This window comes from Nerophis ophidion, linkage group LG09 (assembly GCF_033978795.1).
Source record: "Nerophis ophidion isolate RoL-2023_Sa linkage group LG09, RoL_Noph_v1.0, whole genome shotgun sequence".
In the NCBI taxonomy this organism is placed as follows: Eukaryota; Metazoa; Chordata; class Actinopteri; order Syngnathiformes; family Syngnathidae; genus Nerophis; species Nerophis ophidion.
Window position 1 is genome coordinate 18,919,307 of NC_084619.1, and position 22,417 is coordinate 18,941,723.

The 22,417-nt window shown below is 38.1% G+C and overlaps 2 protein-coding genes across 6 annotated transcripts in view; both read right to left on the bottom strand.

Moving 5' to 3' along the window:
- tmem87b (transmembrane protein 87B) overlaps positions 1 to 11,764 on the bottom strand; it is a 20,966-nt gene extending 9,202 nt beyond the window's left edge. The window contains exons 1-10 of the mRNA XM_061910485.1: positions 11,578 to 11,764; positions 6,905 to 6,965; positions 6,737 to 6,828; positions 6,522 to 6,656; positions 6,372 to 6,425; positions 6,121 to 6,289; positions 2,893 to 2,954; positions 1,359 to 1,542; positions 1,175 to 1,274; positions 214 to 307 (exon numbers count right to left, since the gene is read on the bottom strand). Coding sequence (XP_061766469.1) covers positions 214 to 307; positions 1,175 to 1,274; positions 1,359 to 1,542; positions 2,893 to 2,954; positions 6,121 to 6,289; positions 6,372 to 6,425; positions 6,522 to 6,656; positions 6,737 to 6,828; positions 6,905 to 6,965; positions 11,578 to 11,694 — 1,068 coding nt within the window. The 5' untranslated portion in view covers positions 11,695 to 11,764. The remainder of the gene's footprint in view (positions 1 to 213; positions 308 to 1,174; positions 1,275 to 1,358; positions 1,543 to 2,892; positions 2,955 to 6,120; positions 6,290 to 6,371; positions 6,426 to 6,521; positions 6,657 to 6,736; positions 6,829 to 6,904; positions 6,966 to 11,577) is intronic.
- A 2,160-nt stretch (positions 11,765 to 13,924) lies between these two features.
- The window catches only part of mertka (c-mer proto-oncogene tyrosine kinase a), a 54,959-nt gene continuing 46,466 nt past the window's right edge, over positions 13,925 to 22,417 (bottom strand). For all 5 annotated transcript variants that reach the window (XM_061910487.1, XM_061910489.1, XM_061910490.1 and 2 more), the window contains 9 exons: positions 21,526 to 21,614; positions 20,155 to 20,250; positions 20,001 to 20,081; positions 19,834 to 19,926; positions 19,629 to 19,747; positions 17,648 to 17,757; positions 17,397 to 17,556; positions 14,788 to 14,924; positions 13,925 to 14,694 (listed from right to left, as the gene is read on the bottom strand). In XM_061910487.1, the coding sequence (XP_061766471.1) occupies positions 14,250 to 14,694; positions 14,788 to 14,924; positions 17,397 to 17,556; positions 17,648 to 17,757; positions 19,629 to 19,747; positions 19,834 to 19,926; positions 20,001 to 20,081; positions 20,155 to 20,250; positions 21,526 to 21,614 (1,330 nt within the window). In that variant the 3' untranslated portion in view covers positions 13,925 to 14,249. The remainder of the gene's footprint in view (positions 14,695 to 14,787; positions 14,925 to 17,396; positions 17,557 to 17,647; positions 17,758 to 19,628; positions 19,748 to 19,833; positions 19,927 to 20,000; positions 20,082 to 20,154; positions 20,251 to 21,525; positions 21,615 to 22,417) is intronic.

Genomic DNA, 22,417 nt, shown 5'->3' on the forward strand with positions numbered 1-22,417 from the left:
AACAAAAATGTTGGTCCCCCAAGTTTTAAACTGAACTCAGGGCAGGTGTAGTGTCGTTCTCAAGCAGGATTTAGCCCCTAGTTTGCCAGATGAATAGCTTTGACATATAGTATCAAGTCAGAAAACCTGATATTTCCTGAGATGATAGATTGTGACTCTTGTCATCTGTTTAACATCAAAGAAAACATTCTTAATTTACAGGCGGACTCTCACCCCGGTTATTCGCAGCACGCCTTCGATGGCAGCAAAGACAAAGTAAAGAATTCCAAGACCAACAACTCGGTGCATTACTGTTCCCAATCGAGGCCTTAAAGGATAGAGACGCAAAGTAAGTATCTCTAATTAATCAAATATTATTTGCAGTGTGTACAGACTAGGGCTGGGCGGTATGGACCAAAACTGATATCCCGGTATATTTAGGCTGAATCGCAATATACGATACATACATATCGGTATTTTAAACAAAATGTGCAAAGTGTTAATTTCAAAATCAAAACCACATTACTACCACAGTTCTAAAAGTGTACTTTTAAAAAGTAATGAATTATAAGTACTAGTTACTTAACCAAAAAACGAATGGAATTACTCTTTAATACATGTAATGAATTACTAGGGAAAGTAATTATTGCATTACTTAAAAAAATAAATTAATGTATGTCATATGCAGTAGAAAGGAGTTTATAAGAGCAGTGTGTGCGTGCGTGTGAGTGCTTTTAAAAGGCGGCATCTGCTGCCTAGCAAAGTGTGACATCAGCAAAGGTTTTAACTGATCTGTATTTGTTAGATTTAGCAGTTAGCAGTGGAATTTTGACAGCTCTGACGGTTGTCCTGTTGAATCTTTGCACCGGTTGTGTTACGCTCTGGTTAAAAAAGCGGAGCCGGCGCCCGCCCCCGCCAACTGCCGGAGATATGTTGCGGGCATGTGGGCTGTGCGGTAACGTGAATGTGGCAGGTAGGTCGCGACTCCACACGCACACCAGACCCTTCCCCAAGCTACGGTGCCTGCCGGGGCCCCCAGTGGTGGCGCACCACACAGGCCGCAAAAAAAAAATCACATCACAATATACCGGTATGACGGTATTATCTCAAATATATATATTTTGCTAAAATATACCTGCATTAACTTTAATACAGGTATACCGCCCAGCCCTAGTACAGACATGTGCTGACATACTTAACAATGCCATAGCCAAGGCTGACAATGATGACAAGCAATCTGGCCAAAGTTCTCTTGAGAGCAGAGACCAACTCGGCAAAGATCAGCAGGCCTGGAGCTGAAAACAAGCCAAACGGGACTATTACCTACAAAGACAAAAAGGTCGGTGGGATATGTCATATCAGTGTCAGGGGATACTCACAAGCAGAGCCAACAGTGTTGGTGTTTTCATATTCAGCGCAGAAGACCGCCTTCTCCACCATTCCCAGGAATATAACCCCAGCGATCCAGAACTGGATTCTCAGTAGGTCTTTCCAGTAGCAGGCGGCCCACATAAACCAGAGCAGGGCAAACAGGATGTAGACCACACACATGATCATGTAGAACTGTGAACAAATAAATGCTGGCTGTTATACTACATTTTGGGGAATGTTTACATTTAAAAAAAAAAAAAAAAAAAGCAGATAAATCCTTTTTCAAATCCATCCATCCATTTTTTATACCGCTTGTCCAAATACACCTTGGACTGCTTGTCCATCACAACGTAAGGACAATTTACATGTGATAAAGCAGCCAGCATTTTGCAATCTATCGAGTTGTAATTCCCCTGGAAAGGGCTTTTTTTTTTAAAGGTCAAAATATGAGATTTTGGCTTTTCAGGTCAAGTTTTCTAATTCGTAAAGTAGTTCAAGCTTATACACGTATAATTGTGTATTAAACATTTCATTATATGTAACCTTTTATTCAAGTTGTGTTTTACACTTTTTATATCCATACTGTAGATTCATTTTATTCTTAGTTAAAATTTGATTATTTTTTTCTGTTGTTAAAATTATCTAATGCTACAATATTTTTAGGTGAGTGAAAATTCAAAATAGTGATGTCACTGTCAAAGCATGGGAATATAACACCACATCATGGAATGTTTCAATTAAAAAACACGGCAAAAAAATTGCCAATATTTCAGAATGAAGTTATTCCCACCAATACTGTAATATTTCTATAAATATAAATTATTCTGAATTACATCTTATCTTATAACTGCTGCCACTGATTGTTTCCTTGATAAACAACAGCAATAAGAACTATAATGATAAGCCAGCTTTTAGAACATCTTTTATCCGGCTCCCTTCAAAAACCCGTAAATCCCTACTAGCTGGGACAGTATTACGTGACTACTTCTTCTGCTGCTGCTCTTCCGGCAGCTTGCACGCTTAGCGATACCCGGTGGCCTGTCGCGTAATTACACGAACAATATTTTAAGGTGACAGTATTAGTAGACACAATGGCAATAACCAGCATGGCAGCTTTACATAAATAAATTTATTATCACTATAAATACTGTTTTAATTATCATTAGAATTAATTTCCTATTTTAGATATGGTTGGTGTTGGAGTTGTATTATGTTTGACTGTCTGTGGAGTTGTGAATTTGAACATATGAGTAAAATAAGGCAGAGGAGATGGTGTGTGGGATATTTTGAGAGGTTGCAGGCAACATGAACTTGTTCCCTTCAATGAAGAGACTGCTGATCAATCAACTCCTTATCCTTACAACATCTGAGCAGACACTACAGTATTTTATATATAATTTCTGCGTGTTTCCGACAGAACCTTGAAGAGTTTGTGTTTTCTATGTTTTTGAAGTGTGAAAAGGAACCAGAGCACCGGGACAAAAAACAATCCACACAGAAATAGCTGCTTCAAATTATAACCACAAAATGTTGTCGACTCACAATCATGAGAGGGTATTCTGTGACAGATATGTAGCCATGGCTTCCTTTCATCACAACAGTCACTGTAAAAACAAAAATGAACAAATAATGATAATAAGGAATGAACAGTCAAATGTGTGCTAGGGTAAATGATGCCAGCTAGTGTGGCAGTGTACTAGTACGCGTGTATACTTCACTCCCTGATACCTAAAGAGCAGCTATGATCAACAGCCTAAAAACTTATTTTTTCCTGAGCGCTAAGATCACGAGATTTTCTGCATTGCATGAAGATGGCGACCCACACTCATTTTTCCAGAAATCATTCGAGAGAACTCAGAAAAAAAGATGACCTCAGAGTAGGGTTTTACGGTACATCAGTACTAATTAAGTACTGCGGTATTAATGAATTCATAGGTACTATACTTCCTTTGAAAAATACTGGTACCTTTTTTTCATGGACATGATGGTGCGCTGTGGTGACATTGCTGGTAATATGAGCCGAGGCGCATGTCGTGAATCAACACGCACGCAGGTCATTTGCAAGCCAAAACAGAGTGGACACACAAGAGATGGAGAATGGACCTATTTCATCTTAAAAACTAACAATAAAGGTGAAGCTATAAACAAGCGGTACATTAAAACGTAGATAGCAAGTGACTAACGTTTGTCCACGGTGTTTTAGCTACTTTCAATCACTAATCCTCACCTCTATGGCAACAAAAAACTGTTTCCTAATATTAACCATCTCAGCAGGACGAGGAATAGTTAAACATGCTTTGCTACACACCTTAGGCGAATACAATAGCTAACCGCTAACAGCAAGCAGGCGCTCCTGAATGTCACAAAATGTGTGGCTCTATACAAATATCGACTGCAACTATACCAAGTACACAAGCAATATATAATCAATATTTTTTATTATCACAAAATATTTTGTCTTTTATTATTGTTTATAAACTCAGGAAATACGTCTCTGGATACAGGAGAACTTTGAAGGGGAACTGCACTTTTATTAAAAAAATGTTTTACATATTGTTCACAATCAAGAGAGACAAAAAGACAAAAGTTGTTGTTTTTTTTGCTTTCTAACAAAAAAAAAATGTCTCCTTCTAGGTGGCCAGCAATGCAGCTAATGGGAGCAATCAATTCTACCTTTAAACCACTTTAAAACGCCTTAAAAAAAACATAAACAATACTTCATTAACGTTCCGTAATGCATATAATAACCAAGCTGCAGCGACATTGCTATTGTAAGAGCGAACACTGACAAACTCTTTTTCTAGTGTAGTAACACATCGGCGTGCTTCAGTATTAGCCGTAAAAAGCTAACTATGGAAAGCAATTATCTACCTTCTACGTCAATACGAAAGGCATTTGGGTTTGTAATGCACAACACTGCAGTACAACACTAATCTGTCCTGACTGAAAGACATGAACCACATTGCAGTATCTGTTAAGTTTTAGCCCACATTTCATGTTTTGTTTCTACATAGCTGAGCTAGCCAGACAGTGTACGTACTGTAGTTGTATTAACACACATGGCGTGCTGCGTGTATCATGATCGATATTAAAGTGGTTCACTCGATGGGCAGTTGTTCTTCTGGTCCAGCTGACCGGGGACATTTCCTGTTGATTTTGGGTAAGCAATCCATTTATGTCAAAATAATTTGGCTCCAAGTTCCGTATTTATAGTGTCAAAATCGCTTTCATCCACCTTTCCCAGCTTCCATCTGCTCCAACGTCTCACTCTTCCTTTATGCTTGCTTCTATAAGCAGCAGTATTGTTAGCTTCAAAAGTATAAAGTTGCAAATCCTCATTTGTCCAAATATAGTTGTATTCATTGTCTCTTTAAAGTTAAAGTACCAATGATTGTCACACACACACTATGTGTGGCGAAATTATTCTCTGCATTTGACCCATCACCCTTGATGGGAGGTGAGGAGAGCAGCAGCATTGGCCACGCCTGGAATAATTTTTTGTGATTTAACCCCCAATTCTAACCCTTGATGCTGAGTGTCAAGCAGGTGAGATAATGTGTCCCATTTTTATAGTTTTGGTATGACTCGGCCTGGAGTTTGAACTCACAACCTACCGATCTCAGGGCGAACACTCTAAGCACTAGGCCACTGAGTAGGTCTTACCAAGTCTGCCATGATTAGAAAACACTTGTGTTTGATTTCAAAAGTAGGAACAAAAGTTGTTGCCAAAAGTCAGACGTGCGCTGCCATGGAAACAGAAATCAATGCGTGGAATTAATCAGTCCAATAAATGATTACAATTATCAACATACGGTAAATATTGAACATTTTACATAATGTTATGAACATGTCTGTTACTACATTATATTTAGACTTGTAGTGTGTATATAAAACATTGCTGGATGGTTTTGAAGCTGACTCCCATTAGCCGCATCTTTCAAGCATTTTTTTATCGTCTTTAAGAATGGATGTATTCTTCCATCCATCCATTTTTCTACTGCTTGTCCTTTTCGGGTTCACGGAAAGTGCTGGTGCCTATCACAGCTGCACTCGGGCAGAAGGCGGGGTACACTTGTTTCTTAAATTGATTTTGAACGATAGGCAAAATTCTAAAAAAAAGTGCAATTACCCTTTAAATATGACCAATGTATGACCCTGTGACTACTGTACTTGGTATTGGATTGATACCCAAATGGGTATTATACCCCAAAACTTATGTAAAGTAACCAAACAGTAGTAGATAGAACAGAAGGTAACCAGATATTAACAGTAAATGAACAAGAAGATTAACAACACATCCATCAATTCATTCATTTTTTACCGCTGGTCCCTCATAATTTTGACGAAATAACACATCGGAAATTACACAATATATTACTACATAGATCAGCAGCCATATTAGAACTTGTTTGCTTACTTACTACTAAAAGAGAAGTTGTCTAGTATGTTCATTATCTTATTTATTGCCAAAATTGTTCTCTGATAGCAAAAAGTAACGTATGTTTAATGTAGCATAAGATTTTCTGTTAAAATAAAGCCAATAATGTGGTACCCTTTACTTTGAAGGATTTTTGGTACTGTACTTGGACAACTCTATCCCAAGGTATTCAATTCTGCTGTTTGACTGTTATTTTTTCACTGTTCTTTGGTAATTTGGTTTGTTATTAACAACTGTAATAATTTCGGAGTATTTGGTGTTATTTTCGCGCGGCCATTACTTTTGGTGGATTATCGTCCAAAGTGGTAGGGGTTTAAAAAAATTAATCTCACCGGTTAAATTCCAGTTAGCATCTTGTTTACTTGGCTCAATCTTCACCACCAGTAGGTAAGGCCCATCTTTCCAAGTGGAGGTTACGACATTGTCTTTGACATTTGCACTGCTGTTGGTCTTTGTGTTGCTGTCATACTCCTCGGTAAGCCATCTGATTTCACTCGCATCCTGCAACAATGCAAACAACACAGGCTTCAAAAGAATGTAAAATTCAATTACTCATTATTTAACATCTCATTGCTTTACTGACCAACACTTGTCCCTCAACTGGTAGACTCACAGGAAGTGGCCCCGCCTTTGCTTTCTGCAGCAAGTGGACGAGGTGACATATTGTAATAAATACCACAATCACATGTGTGAGTGTGACAAGCAAGAGGAATGCAACAAAAAAAAAACCTACTTTTAGCATTGGGAAGGAGCGCAGGTCACTGTTGCATGTTATTGGCTTGTGTTTGTGCTCAATGTACTCTCCTTGTACACTGGGATTTGGATCCAGGCTCAGCCCGCGACTCAGTGGCGTTCGATCATACATTTCCTACAGATAATGCAGACAATTCATCTTGTTATCAAGCCAAGACAGACTTAATTATCAGTATTATAATGCATTATACTTACTTCAATATTATTGAAATTGTTGTGACAGGGGTAGTACTTCAGATACCAATGAATGGTGAAAGTTACCTCCTCAGGACAGCCAAATGACACAACTGAAAGTTAAACATTCAAGAGGGTCAATACAAGACGGGAGTGTATTATTTGTGCAAACCTCAGAGTGCATCTCACCTTTCAACTCAATGCTGGTGTCTTTGTACATGGATTTCCTTAACAGCAGCGGTCTTGAGGTCTACCGAGGAGAAAATATTACATATACATACATATATATACAGTACAGGCCGAAAGTTTGGACACACCTTCTCATTTCAATAAGTTTTGTTTATTTTCATGACTGTTTACATTGTAGATTGTCACAGAAGGCATCAAAACTATGACACCTGTAAAGTGAAAACTCTTTCAGATGACTACCTCTTGAAGCTCATCGAGAGAATGCCAAGAGTGTGCAAAGCAGTAACCAGAGCAAAGGGTGGCTATTCTGAAGAAACTATTATACAAACCATGTTTTCAGTTATTTACCCTTTTTATAAATGTATATATATATATATATATATAGTCAAGGTTTCTGTGGTCTATCCGTTATACAGTGCTCAATACCAGGGTAGAGAAGAATATAAGTTAGGTCAGAAAAAACACAAAGGCTATATAAAGCCTGTTTCGCAGGTTTTCCTGCTCATCAATAAAATCCCCCGACGAGCAGGGAAACCTGTGAAACAGGCTTGTAGGGATGATATAGCCTTTTTGTTTTTTCTGACCTAACGTGTATGAATGTATGTATATATATATATATATATATATATATTTTTTTTTTTTTTTATATATTTTTTTATGTACACCGTACAATCAATAACTAATTGACTGTTGACTTGCTTGTATGTTTGTAATCATACAAATCAATGAAACACATCAAATAACAAAAAACGGTATGTCAACTTTGTATGGATATGCATGTTTACATGGCAAAAACAACTCTTCCGTTAAGAGGTCGAATGAAGGAGGGAAGTGTATGCATAGCTTCAGCTGTGGCCAGTTCAAAGTTGGAAGTAAAACAACTTGCGCTGACTGAGCCTAGTCTATAAAATCCGCTACACCTCTCTGATAACGAAGTACATGTCAAACTACTTCGTTAAAGTAAATGACCGCCATAACCACAACATGAGGGGGAGCTCCACAAACCACATTAAACCGAGATTCCGATCTAACAAAGGTCTTACCTCATTCTCTTTCTATGCCACATTAATGTGGAATGCACTCTTAACAGGTGTAAGAGAAAGTGCATCTCTACCCTCCTTCAAAACCACACTAAAAGAACACCTCCAGGCAACTTCAACCCTAAACTAACACCCTCCCCCCTCCACATCCCACCTCCCCGGATTGTAAATAATCAACTGTAAATAATCAAATGTATATACTTTTTATTAAGCTTTCTAATCTCTCTATGTCCACTGCTCACTGTACATATCCTATGAAGTCAGACCTACACTGTTTTAATGTCCATTTCTCAGATGATGCAATTGTTGATGACTGAAGTGCTGATATCAACCAAACCTATATCCCAGCCCCCGATTGTAAATAATGTAAATAATTCAATGTATAAACTCTGATGATTAACTTGTGTGATGACTGTATTATGCTGATAGTATATATTTGTACCATGAATTGGTTAACGTAGACCCCGACTTAAACAAGTTGAAAAACTTATTCGAGTGTTACCATTTAGTGGTGAATTGTACGGAATATGTAATGTAATGTGCAATCTACTAATAAAAGTTTCAATCAATCAATCAATCAAAGCAAACATGGCACCCTCTGGTCACGCCCTCACGTTCCATAGGATCCTCCTCATCCATCCATCTCACTGTCCCTTTATTTAAACTGTCCACCATGGGTGCCCAAGCTTTCAGCCGCTCTGCCCCAGATCTCTGAAATTCTTTGCCACCAGACCTTCGTAACTTGGACTCAAAATTCCTCTTCAAGTCAAGACTCAAATCTCACCTATTCCGGACTGCTTATTCATTGTAATCATCTTTTCTTCTCTATTGTTGTTGTTTTTATTGTTGTTTTTATCCAATTTGATTTCATTGTTTTGATTTTGTACGGTGTCCTTGAGTGCCCAGAAAGGCGCCTTATAAATAAAATGTATTATTATTGTTATGTCAGTGCCTTTCGCCCAATCATTTAAAGCAGGGGTCTCCGACACGCAGCCCGCGGGCCAGTTGTGGCCTGCGAGACAATATTTGGCGGCCCCCACCTAAACATGAAAGTTTAATGTTAGTGCGGCCCGCAAGTTTTATATGAATGGCGCTTGACAGCGTTGTGAGTTCCAGACAGAGACAATTTTTGTTATGTGGGTTCAAAATGGCTCAACGTTCTGGGTTGCCTACCCCTGCGTTAGTGGAAAAGCGGCAAATGAGTGAAAGCGGCAGAGACGTTGCCATGGAGACAAGGGTTTTCTTACGTGCCTGGCTGCAGTCACACCGCAACACCTGTCCGTCAGTAATAACAGTCCCCAAAAACCTGGACCAATTCAAACCGTTATTTTTTGTTTTATTATTGTTTAATTTGCATTGCCTCACACGATGAACACTACATATATTTCCATGAGGCTGGATAACACTTTTTTGCGCTCGCCATCCCGGTACTTTCCCGGCTATTATCCGCCGACAGCCGCGTTGCTGTAGGGAGGAAAAGCGGAACGACACACATTGCGGAAATAATATTATTCTCCGTGCGTCGGCTAAATACAAATATATTCCACAACCCCAAACATGTCTTTTTCAAAGCCTGCAGTGATGAGCAAAGACAAGTGGGGATGCAATATTTCTTTGTTGAACACAGGGGCACCACGACGTGTCTTATTTGCACAGAGAGAGTTGCGGTGCACAAGGGATACAATTCGAAACGTCATTATACAACTAGACATGCTGAGGAGTATGCAAAACATTTTTTAAGAAATCTTTTCTTGTGACCCTGCCTCACCCAGACTTTGCGTTCAGTGGCCCCCAGGTAAATTGAGTTTGAGACCCCTGATTTAAAGAGATGGTCTGAAACCGAGTTGGCCATATTCTCTCTATACCAGAGGTCACCAACCTTTTTGAAACCAAGAGCTACTTCTTGGGTACTGATTAATGCGAAGGGCTACCAGTTTGATACACACTTAAATAAATTGCCAAAAATAGACAATTTGCTCAATTTACCTTTAATATATAAATCTATAAATATTTAAAAAATGGGTATTTCTGTCTGTCATTCCGTCGTACCTTTTCTTTCCTTTTACGGAAGGTTTTTTGTAGAGAATAAATTATTAAAAAACACTTAATTGAACGGTTTAAAAGGGGAGAAAACACGAAAAAAAACGAAAATTTAATTTTGAAACATAGTTTATCTTCAATTTCGACTCTTTAAAATTCAAAATTCAACCGAAGAAAATGAAGAGAAAAACTAGCTAATTTGAATCTTTTTGAAAAAATGAAAAAAAAAACAATTTATGGAACATCACTAGTAATTTTTCCTGATTGAGATTAATTTTAGAATTTTGATGACCTGTTTTAAATAGGTTTAAATCCAATCTGCACTTTGTTAGAATATATAACAAATTGGACCAAGCTATATTTCTAAAAAAGACAAATCATTTTTTCTTCTAGATTTTCAAGAACAAAATGTTTAAAAGAAATTCAAAAGACTTTGAAATAAGATTTAAATTTGATTTTACATATTTTCTAGATTTGACAGAATATTTTGTTTGAATTTTAATCATAAGTTTGAAGAAATATTTCACAAATATTCTTTGTCGAAAAAAAAGAAGCTAAAATGAAGAATTAAATTAAGATGTATTTATTATTCTTTACAATAAAAACATTTTATTTACTTGAACATTGATTTAAATTGTCAGGAAAGAGGAAGGAATTTAAAAGGTAAAAAGGTATATGTGTTGAAAAATCCTAAAATCATTTTTAAGGTTGTATTTTTTCTCTAAAATTGTCTTTCTGAAAGTTATAAGAAGCAAAGTAAAACATTGGATGAATTTATTCAAACAAGTGATGACCAAGTCTTTAAAATATTTTCTTGGATTTTCAAATTCTATTTGAGTTTTGTCTCTCTTAGAATTAAAAATGTCGAGCAAAGCGAGATCAGCTTGCTAGTAAATAAATACAATTTTAAAAATAGAGGCAGCTCACTGGTAAGTGCTGCTATTTGAGCTTTTTTTAGAACAGGCCAGCGGGCTACTGATCTGGTCCTTACGGGCTACGCGTTGGTGACCCCTGTTCTATACACAACTCTGTATACCAGTGTCCCCCCTATTTGAGAAGCACTGCTGTAAAAGCTATGCTGGTGATTCAGACCAGCTTGAACAATACTCAAAATGACAGATGTTTGTTTTATTTTGAAAGCTTGTGATTGACAGGTGACCTGTGCAGGTCATGCAGGCATCCAGGAACTAGACACAGTTGAATTATTTATAACTTTGGCTTTGCAGTATAAAATGGATGGATGGATTATTTTTCGGGAAGGAGTAAATCTTTTGATAAAGCTAATCAAAATAGACTTGAGTAAATATGAAGCCATTGACAGATTAGAAGGGAGATGATTACAACTATCCTGACAAATACACAGTTAGCTAGCCAGCTGCTAAAACAACATCATTACGCATCTCTTTATATGTAGTATTCAACGACACATTGTAAGGAAATGTGTATAAAACAGTTAGGATGACGTTTATACACGTACTTGCGTGCAGGTAAAAACCATAAACACCACTCTCTCTGATGACAGCAAGCTAGCATAACACGGCTAACCCAGCTAGCCCCGCCACTAGCCGATGTAACTTCCCGGGCTATACTCACACTTAAAGCGGTGGTTTTCCAAAACCCTGCCTCTGGCGCTGCCACCGCTGATTCTGTATCAATAAGTACAAGTATGTAAAGAAGTGTCCATAACCCATGCCTGGCCCGCGTACTCATTCTTACAGCTGCTGCGCTGTCTAAACGAAACGCATGACGTGTGACTATAAATTCTTTCCTTAACGAGGCGCCGTGAACGCACCAGACGAGAGAGCCACTGTCCAGTAGAACTGTGGATCTCAAATGGGGGTACTTGAAGGTATGCAAAGGGGTACGTGAGATTTTTTTTAATAGTCTAAAAATAGCAACAATTCCAAAATACTGTATAAATATATTTATTGAATAATACTTCAACAAAATATGAATGTAAGTTCATGAGCTGTGAAAAGAAATGCAACAATGCAATATTCAGTGTTCACAGCTAGATTTTTTGTGGACATGTTCCATAAATATTGATGTTGCACAAAGCAAGGTCCATAAAGACATGGATGACAGAGTCTGATGTGGATGATCTTGACTGGCCTGCACAGAGTCCCGACCTGAACCCATTAAAACACCTTTGGGATGAATTAGAACGGAGACTGAGAGCCAGGGTTTCTCCACCAACATCATCAGTCAAAAGCCCATCATCAATGGGCTTTTGGAAGAATGGTGGAAAATTCCAATAAACACACTCTGCAACCTTGTGGACAACCTTCCAAGAAGAGTTGAAGCTGTAATAACTGCAAAAGGTGGACCAACATCATATTGAACCCTAAGGGTTAGAAATGGGACGGCACTTCAAGTTCATATGTGAGTCAAAGCAGATGGCCAAATACTTTTGGTAGTATAGTGTAGGAAACTGTCTTAGCCTTTTGTCAGTTCAATATACATGTTAGTGATTTATACAACACATTTCCACACAACACATTTGTAATAATGGATAAAGGCTTCGCCCTGACGTGGAATTAAATGTACAACGTTCCAAATTACCAGACTTGGATGGTTATGGTTATAGTTATGGTGTGAGTTTATTCCGGACATGCATACAATTACGGCATAAGGGAAATGGGATATAATTTTTTAAAAAAGCTAAACAAAAGCCATCATAAACACCTAATCAAAACAAACAAAGTTCCAATGGGCTAAGCCGGAAAAGCAATGATGGACTGTGGATTACTGAATGAAAGTCATACATTTATTATTTTTTAGGATGATTGTCCATGTTATCACAGAGCAAAAACTGAAAACTTTCCTTTTAAGAAAGATACACAAGGTCAATTATAACTCCTGCAACTAGTCTGGATCTGAAACCAATTGAAAATCTGTGGTGGAAATTGAAGAAAATAGTCCATGACAAGACTCCAATATGCAAAACTGATCTGACAACAGCAATCAGAGAATGTTGGGGCAAGATTGATGAAGAGTACTTCGTCACTTGTTAAATCCATGACTCAGAGGCTACAAGCTTGTATAAAAGCCAGATTAGAGCAACAAATGGCTGTAGTAGTGTGTTGGCTTGTTTTTCGTTTGTATTTCATTATTCCATATTGTATTAAGAATTGAGTGATTCCCTAGTTTTTTTCCCTCTGCTTGATCTAAAAATAAAACTGGCACTGATGACCACAATTTTTTTTGTTGATTTCTTTTGGTTTTGCCATTCAAAATGAATATATTTAGTGTCATGTGTGTTATATGCTTTTTTCCCTCTACAAATTTAAACAACTGAATGAACAGCCTCCAAGACTAGTGTACAAAAGCCTATTGTGTGCCGTTAACCAGTTCTGTAATCTTCCTGTGCCTTTAAATTGGTTGGTCAATCTGGGAAGTCCATATTTTTTTCCTCCATGCATTCCCCCTTTTGTAGTGTGCTTTTTTTTTTGTCATGTCCTCATATCCCCACACAAAATCTCAAATGTTACAACCTTGGTGTTTTGTATATTGTACAGGATTGCTTATTATTTTTATTGGATAGTAGTCTGTTTATTTCAATTGTTAGTTTTTCCTTTTTACCTCTTATGTCATTTATTTCACCCCATATTTGTTCCCGCTACCGCACCTTAAATTGGAGTCTTTCATCTCGTTATATGCAAATATAATGACAATAAAGTTCATTCTATTCTATTCAATATATGGTAATCCCACTGAACAGAAGAGTGTAGAGATTTATGATTGTTTCTCGACACTGAGATTTACAGCACCATTAGTATGATACTGAAAAATTGATTTTCTGGGTAACTTAGCTATCTTTTTCATTTCCACCGCAATCACTCATTTACTGTATGTTCTCCCCGGCTAGTTTTTAACATGTCTCTCACAATAAAACATGTCCATACACAATAATTGTCAAAGTTTTACAATAATAGAACAATTGTCTTGAAACTCTATAAATTATTTATTCTTACAGTATACAATGTTCTGTACATTGAAATATTTACATCAACAGCCACAAAAATAATCACTACAATACATTTCACAGTCCAGTGAATCCTAAGCTTATAGGAATGTGCAAAACAATGTTTAAAAGTTGAAAAACAATTTCATCAATACTGACATACTTTAAAACTGGCCAAAACAGTATTTCCTTATGGAACATAATAATGCTGGCTGCTCTCAGTGCAACATAACAAAACATTATTAGTTTTTAACCACTGCACGCCATTTTTAATGAAATTTTAATCTTCTCGGTACCCAATTTACAGCAGGAGAGAAGTATCACTCGAGATGTTCTCTGTCCCTGTACCATCAGGAGCCATGGTTCCATTTGAGCGACTTGAGGAACCACTCGATAAAAGAGGAGTGTCCAGTGTTGGTGATCTCAGGGAAGGATCTGGGGAGATGACCACCACGTAACGATCAAAATCGTCATCCTCACCTTCCATGTTGCCGTGAATGTCCGCGGTAATTGTTGGGGTTTCTGCCTGCTGGTGGCTGCAGGAAGGCGACGAGCTAAGCACGGGATATTTTGAGGCCTCTCCATCAGGGTCGTCATCCTGAAAGCTGGTGTTAATATAGATGATATCCTCCTTGCTAGAAGACTCGGGAAGCCTTTCTGTGAGTTTTTCCAACATTTCTCGCAGTTGGGGAAAGAGAGGTCGGTCCAGAGGATCGGCCCTCCAGCAGCCATACATGAGCTCATACCTAGTAGCCACAAGAACAAAACGCAAATAACAGGCATATAAACCGGTGCCTCTAAATTAGAGTAAAATCTGCCAGTAGGTCGGAAACACTCACAGGTCATCCAAGCAATCTGCTGGCTGCTTCAGCCTGTTTCCTTCAAGGAGGTAGTCGTAAATCTCGTGGTTCTGTATGCCAGGATATGGCGTCATCCCTCGTGTAGCGATCTCCCACATGGTTATACCGAATGCCCACTGCAGGATAAAGAATATTCGGATTTGATCATTTAATGCACAATACTGATAACACATAGTTGCCTATGGCATTGACACTTCTATGAATAAGCTGTATTTAAAAAAAAAGATTATTACAAGGAACATTGAGAATTTTTGGCCGATTGTGTCTTAGTTGATGCGAATGGTGTTTGAGGTTGTCTCTGTTTGGATTGCAACCAAGTGACTGATGAATGTGAATGACGGGAAGAAAAGCTTGAGAGAAGTTGTTTGCAACCATAGAAATACTGTCTTAAATCTAAATCGATGCAGGTTAAATATTATGGAATGTGTCCTGATATGTTTGCTTACATTGTGCATCACAATCAAAATGATATGAATACATGTACTTTTTCCAGGGGCGTTGAAGTGGAGAAGGAAGTGAAGCACAGAAAGGCCCTAAACTTTTTGTTAAGTATGAAGATATTTCTTTTCTGTCATTTCAATATGTAGCTTGTAAAATAATGTCATAATGTTTTATATACAATAAAATAAATACAGCAGTGAAAGTTTGATAATATTGTTGCTTGACTCAAATTAAGAATGTTAAAAACTACCTACACTCCCCTGGGAAAATGCAAAATGGTTCTACCTGGATAGTGTCAAACCTAGCTTCACTCAACACGGATGTCATGTGATCAAAGCTCATCTTTAAGCATTCACATGTAGCATCAAGGGCTTCACGGTGGCAGAGGGGTTAGTGCGTCTGCCTCACAATACGAAGTTCCTGCAGTCCTGGGTTCAAATCCAGGCTCGGGATCTTTCTGTGTGGAGTTTGCATGTTCTCCCCGTGAATGCGTAGGTTCCCTCCGGGTATTCCGGCTTCCCCCCACTTCCAAAAACATTCACCTGGGGATAGATAGGTTGATTGGCAACACTAAATTGGCCCTAGTGTTTGTGAGTGTGAAGGTTGTCTGTCTCTGTGTTGGCCCTGTGATGAGGTGGCGACTTGTCCAGGGTGTACCCCGCCTTCCGCCCGATTGTAGCTGAGATAGGTGCCAGCGCCCCCCGCGACCCCAGAAGGGAATAAGCGGTAAAAAATGGATGGATGGATGTAGCATCAACATTTTGTGACGAGGTAGAAGAGATAGAAGAAAGATTAACATACACTATATCTGACTGTGGCAGCACAGGAGAAATTTATGAACAAGTTTCAGTTTTGCATCTCATTGCACATAACTGTGGTGCGTTCAAAGATCATCAATTAAAGTTACAATTGTTTAAAGTCAGGGGATACATAACCCCAGGGAATGCACTAATAAAAATATAATCATGATATATTATTATGATTTGTATTATCCACTGATGATAATCAGTGGATAATACAATAATACGGGCTTCACGGTGGAAGAGGGGTTAGTGCGTCTGCCTCACAATACGAAGGTCCTGCAGTCCTGGGTTCAATCCCAGGCTCGGGATCTTTCTGTGTGGAGTTTGCATGTTCTCCCCGTGAATGCGTGGGTTCCTTCCGGGTAATCCGGCTTCCTCCCACTTCCAAAGACATGCACCTGGGGATAGGTTGATTGGCAACACTAAATTGGCCCTAGTGTGTGAATGTGAGTGTGAATATTGTCTGTCTATCTGTGTTGGCTCTGCGAAGAGGTGGCGACTTGTCCAGGGTGTATACCGCCTTCCGCCCGACTGTAGCTGAGATAGGCACCAGCGCCCCCCGCGACCCCAAAGGGAATAAGTGTAGAAAATGGATGGATGGATGGATAATCCTATGTGTATTAGATAATCTCAATTTTACATTTAGAAGTAAAGAAACACTTGACATAATAATGATTATCCATCTATTTTCTACCGCTTATTTCCTTTGGAGTCGCGGGGGCGCTGGAGCCTATCTCAGCTACAATCGGGCAGAAAGCGGTGTACAACCTGGACAAGTCGCCACCTCATCACGGGGCCAACACAGATAGACAGACAACATTCACACTCACACACTAGGGCCAATATAGTGTTGCCAATCAAGCTATCCCCAGGTGCATGTCTTTGGAGGCAGGAGGAAGCCGGAGTACCCGGAGGGAACCCACACAGCCACTGGGAGGACATGCGAACTCCACACAGAAATATCCCGAGCGCAGGATCGAACCCAGATTATATTTAAGTAAATATTGGAAGGTTGTATGAGTTATATTATATTTGTTGGTAATTTTTTTGTAAAATCCAGAAAATATATGTATATATTTAGGTGGTTTATGAAGATATGTTAATCCTATTTTAGAAAGTCAAAAACATCGTTTTTTGATGTATTTAAAAGGCCAAACCAATGCAATAATTCGTTTTTTTAGTGCATATAAAACATACTAAGCTTGTGTGTGCGTATGTGGGGCTGCAATGTTGGGTATAGGCTGGGATCGGGGTCTCTTTAGAAGTCTTGTGTATGGGGGCCCACAATTTGGTGCTACACCTATGACTGTTACACCCCTCTATTAAATGACAGGTTGTTCTTACCACATCACTTTTTACAGTGAAAACTCTGTCTGCCAGACTCTCAACTGCTATCCATTTGACAGGCATTTTGGCGATTCTGCCCTGCCTGTAATAATCTCCACTGTAGATTTTCTTTGATAAGCCGAAGTCTGCCACACATACTGTCATGTCATCACGTAGCCTACAGACAAAAACACAAAACAACACATGAACAACATAATCACACACAGCTATAGAGTACAACACTAATTGAGGCAGCTTCAGTCACTCACATGCAATTGCGAGCAGCCAAGTCTCGATGCAGAAAGTTTCGACCGCTGAGGTACTCCATACCAGAAGCAATGTCCACCATGAACTTCAAGAGCGTCTGTGTTGGCAAGAACTGTGGGATAACATCAATGCATATGTAAAATATGAAGAAGTGCTCAGCGGGTCTGATCTGCTAAGATCTGGATAACTGTGCAAACTCTACAATTGGGGACTGATTTACTAAGACTGCATGTGCAATTGATAACAAGTACAAAAGTGGTGCAGGCTTTTTGCATGTCTGTCACCACGGAGACACTCATTTCCCTCCTTATTTATAGCATCAAATTATCCTACATTTGGTGTTTCATCATGTTGGCATGTAGCACATATAAAACACCTTTTCTATGCTATGTTGAAGCGGTATCGAGACCACAGAACCAACTTTTAGCACGCTCTGTTGTGATGGTTTGTCTGGAATGACCGAGTTACAAGAAAATGCATATTGCGATACGTTTTGTCATATACTGTAGGACAGTGGTTCTCAAATGGGGGTACGCGTACCCCTGGGGGTACTTGAAGGTATGCCAAAGGGTACATGAGGTTTTTTAAAAATATTCTAAAAATGGCAACAATTCAAAAATCCTTAATAAATATATTTATTGTATAATACTTCAACAAAATATGAATGTAAGTTCATAAACTGTGAAAAGAAATGCAACAATGCAATATTCAGTTTTGACAGCTAGATTTTTTGTGGACATGTTCAATAAATATTGATGTTAAAGATTTCTTTTTTTGTGAAGAAATGTTTAGAATTAAGTTCATGAAGCCAGATGGATCTCTATTACAATCCCCAAAGAGGGCACTTTAAGTTGATGATTACTTCTATGTGTAGAAATCTTTATTTATAATTAAATCTCTTGTTTATTTTTCAACAAGTTTTTCGTTATTTTTATATCTTTTTTTCCAAATAGTTCAAGAAAGACCACTACAAATGAGGAATATTTTGCACTATTATACAATTTAATTATTCAGAAACTGATGACATAGTGCTGTATTTCACTTCTTTATCTCTTTTTTTCAACCAAAAATGCTTTGCTCTGATTAGGGGGTACTTGAATTGAAAAAACGTTCACGGGGGTTACATCACTGAAAAAAGGTTGAGAACCACTGCTGTAGGAGATATATTAAAATGACCTATCTCATATGTGAAAAACAACACCAGCTAGCAGCTACAAAATTACAAGATGTGATTACTGAAAAGATAGGTCGAATATTCACTATTTTTTGTTGTTGTTGTTGTTTGTTTGATTTTTTTTGTCCATGGTCTGTGCTTATGGTAAGCTTGTAATGTGTTTTGTCTTGTGATTTATGTATTCTTTTGTATCATGTTGAATGGTTACTGTATTAACCTGCCTTAGGAGAACGGATGAAAATGAGCTATTGTGCTAACTCCGGCATATTTACATTGTTGCTCTATTTTGATGAATATGCAAGGGACAAGCGGTATAAAATGGATGGATGGGATGCATTGTCCTAATTCAAATAAATCTATAAACAAATATCTAAATTTCTGACAGTATGTTGACACACGCGTAGGACGAAGGATTCTGTGTCTATTGTATGTCTTTGCAGCGCGATCCCCTTCTTTCTTACGCCATTTCTGCGTAACTGGCAGAAACATTTTAACATTTTACACATGCTAAATAGATGCAAAACAGCGGCCGCAAAACCATTTCAGTCTTGATAGATCACATTGCGAGCGCTAAATGATTATATTTGTATTTCCTCCTTACAGATTCTGGGTGTTCTGATTATCAGCATATTTTCTGCATATTTATAAAGAGACACGCAAAATGGATTGTGCTCTCAAGGTTTGTTTATTTAAGAGACGCAATACTTTGCGCACGAGCTTAGTAGATCAACTTTACTTGCCCTATCAAATTTGCATGTGTTTTAATAATAAGGCCCATAACATAGTATATTACTTCACTCATTCCTTACAATTGGATTCTCTCCTAGGCGTGAACGCAGCAGGAAGGTATGTAGATCTCCATATTTCATAAAAGGCAGGATGACCATAGGCTTAGGGAAGTGTCCAGAGCCCAATTCCAGGCACACACCTGGCAAAAACAGGTATAGAAATGACACACGTTAGATGGAAATAATCAAAGGGAAAACATAATGTACAGTAATGTGTTAGCCCAACCAAGCAGTCTGATGACATTTGGATGATGGAAATCTTTCATGCAGGCCGCCTCATTCAGGAACTCCTCTATTTCTCTCTGGGAAAAACTATCCACTGCGCAAAAAAATAAGGTAATCACGGTTTTTGTTTTTAAATAATTATATGATTCTTATAGCAGTACTGCTTACATTTCATCGTCTTCACGGCTACTTTTTCTGATGTCCCATCTGGTTGTCTTAGATTTCCTTCCACCACCGAGCCAAATTCACCTAAAAGTAAAAAAACCTCCACTTTAAATTCAGTCTTTTTTTTTTACTCACCATATTTGAATTGCATGGTAACCTTCTCCGAGAATCTTTCCAATGGAAAGCAAGTTCCTCGTGACCATCACATCTTGAAGTTTGGCATGAAGCTCGTCACTGACGCCAAGGTTTCCAACTGCAGGCAGAAGTCACATAAAGTTAATTTGGACTGTAAAGAATTTGTGGCGCCCCCTGTGGGTTATGTTTAGAATGCTTTGGCATTATTGTAACAGATATCCTCAAACTATTATAATCATAAGACAAATAGTAAATTACAATTACTTGGTAAATCATAATTCCGCAAAGACATTTTGCTGGATGGTGACCCTTTGAAAGAAAAACATCCAATTTTACATCCACGTACTTATCAGTCCTCAGCAGCAAAATGCTAATCACTATAGCATTCGTTCCTAAACAATTTCATTCTCAAAGATGTAGTCTGCATATCTGCAGCTATTGACGGATATGAACATTAATCATTTTATTCAGACAGAACACTTTTTTTTTTTTTCAAAGTTTAATTTCTAAATGTTGACAAATCAGGACATTTTGTTTAATTTTCCTAAACCCCAGTACTTTTTTTGGTAACATTTGCTAGCTTATCCTAGTGTTCTTGTTTTTTTTTCAGTTTAAGAAAATAATTTGAGCTGGTGCTATGCAACGGCTTCAATTGATCCACAATTTAAATAGAATGTGCAGTTATCTATTATATTGTGTATTTTCTATTAACTCATAAAGCTAATAAATACATCTATATAAGTAAATTATTTTTAAAAATAAATTAGACTTATGTGAGGGCTGTCAAAATTGATAAGTTAACTCATGTGATTAATCACAAAAAATATTGCACTACTCAAGTATAAACACAGATTAATCACACAATATATTTGATTGTACATGCTCCTTAAGCTTAACCGTGGATGGTTACCAAAAAGGCGGCAAAGGTTATTGTACGGTCAGTTATTAGGTCAATGCATACGTCAGTGCAAAGATGAAATGGAAAATTTTACTTCAAAATACACACTGACTAAATTTTAGCTTAAACTGTTTCTGGACATAAAGGTGTGCATTCAAGTAAAAATAAATACAAATGTTCCTGGATGACATTCTGACAATACAATTGCATTTGTGTCCATATATTTCTTAAGTACATTTTAATTAATTATTTATTTTATTTGATCAATTTTTTTTTTCTTTTTTGTGAAATAACAATATTGCCATTGAGCACAAGCCAGTTCACTTGAGATATGTATTTATATTATGTGCTACATGTATGATGTGGAGTTAACTAAACAAAAAAAATAAGCAAGGGAGTACTGGCCTTTGATTAATCCTGATTAACTCAAATGCAAAATTGTGATTACTCTGATTAAAAAAATAATCACTTGACAGCGTTAGTTTCTGTACATACGTGTTATCCCAACAGTAGACCGATTGTAGGACCTCTGAGGTTTGTATTGGACGACCGGCTGGAGCTTTTCTCTACTTCCCAACACCCGCCTGCAGGGGGAGCCAGTGACAAAAAGACAGTGGTTAATAATCACTCCATGGTCTTGAGTCATTATGTTGTTGTAGTGCTCTAAACACAGGCTGAGATGGAGTACAATTGGTAGTAAAAGCGGACAATCTTTCTTTCTGGGGGTCGACTGTTGTTTTCTTCTTTGTGTGGTGACACATTCCTAGCTGCATCCTGAGAATGAGTCATTGACTTCTACAACGACTTGTTGTGAACATTTTCGCGCCAGCAGCTGCACAGTTATACTCGCTTCAGGTGCAAAGAATAGTGATTAAGAGGAAGCAAAGACGGAAGAGTTACGTTTTTTTTCAGGTCTACTGATGTTGAAGATTGTTAAAAAAAAAAGATGACTCAGCTCACTGAGCAGCGCCGCATTAGAGCAGTGGTCCTTAACCTTGTTGGAGGTACTGAACCCCATCAGCTTCAGATGTACATTCACCGAACCCTTCTTTAGTGAAAAATAAAATGTTTCGTTTTTTTTTAATTCAATTTTTTTTCTGGCGCACAAAATTAAGCATGCATGAACGTAACCTCGTTCGAAGAACAAAACCAACACAATGCCTGAACTCACAACAAATTACACACCTGCAAATCAGTGTGACTTCGGCTGTTGCCGTATCCATAATCATCATCATCGGCGATCACTCGAAAGAGTATGACGATCCTCCTGGTAGGGGTGTATCCCTTTATGGAGGATGTATGTGCTTGACTTTTTTTTACGTGGGGAGACTGGTGCACAGACAGTAACCACACGATCCTTGACAGAATCGGGTCAGGGTCCAGTGGC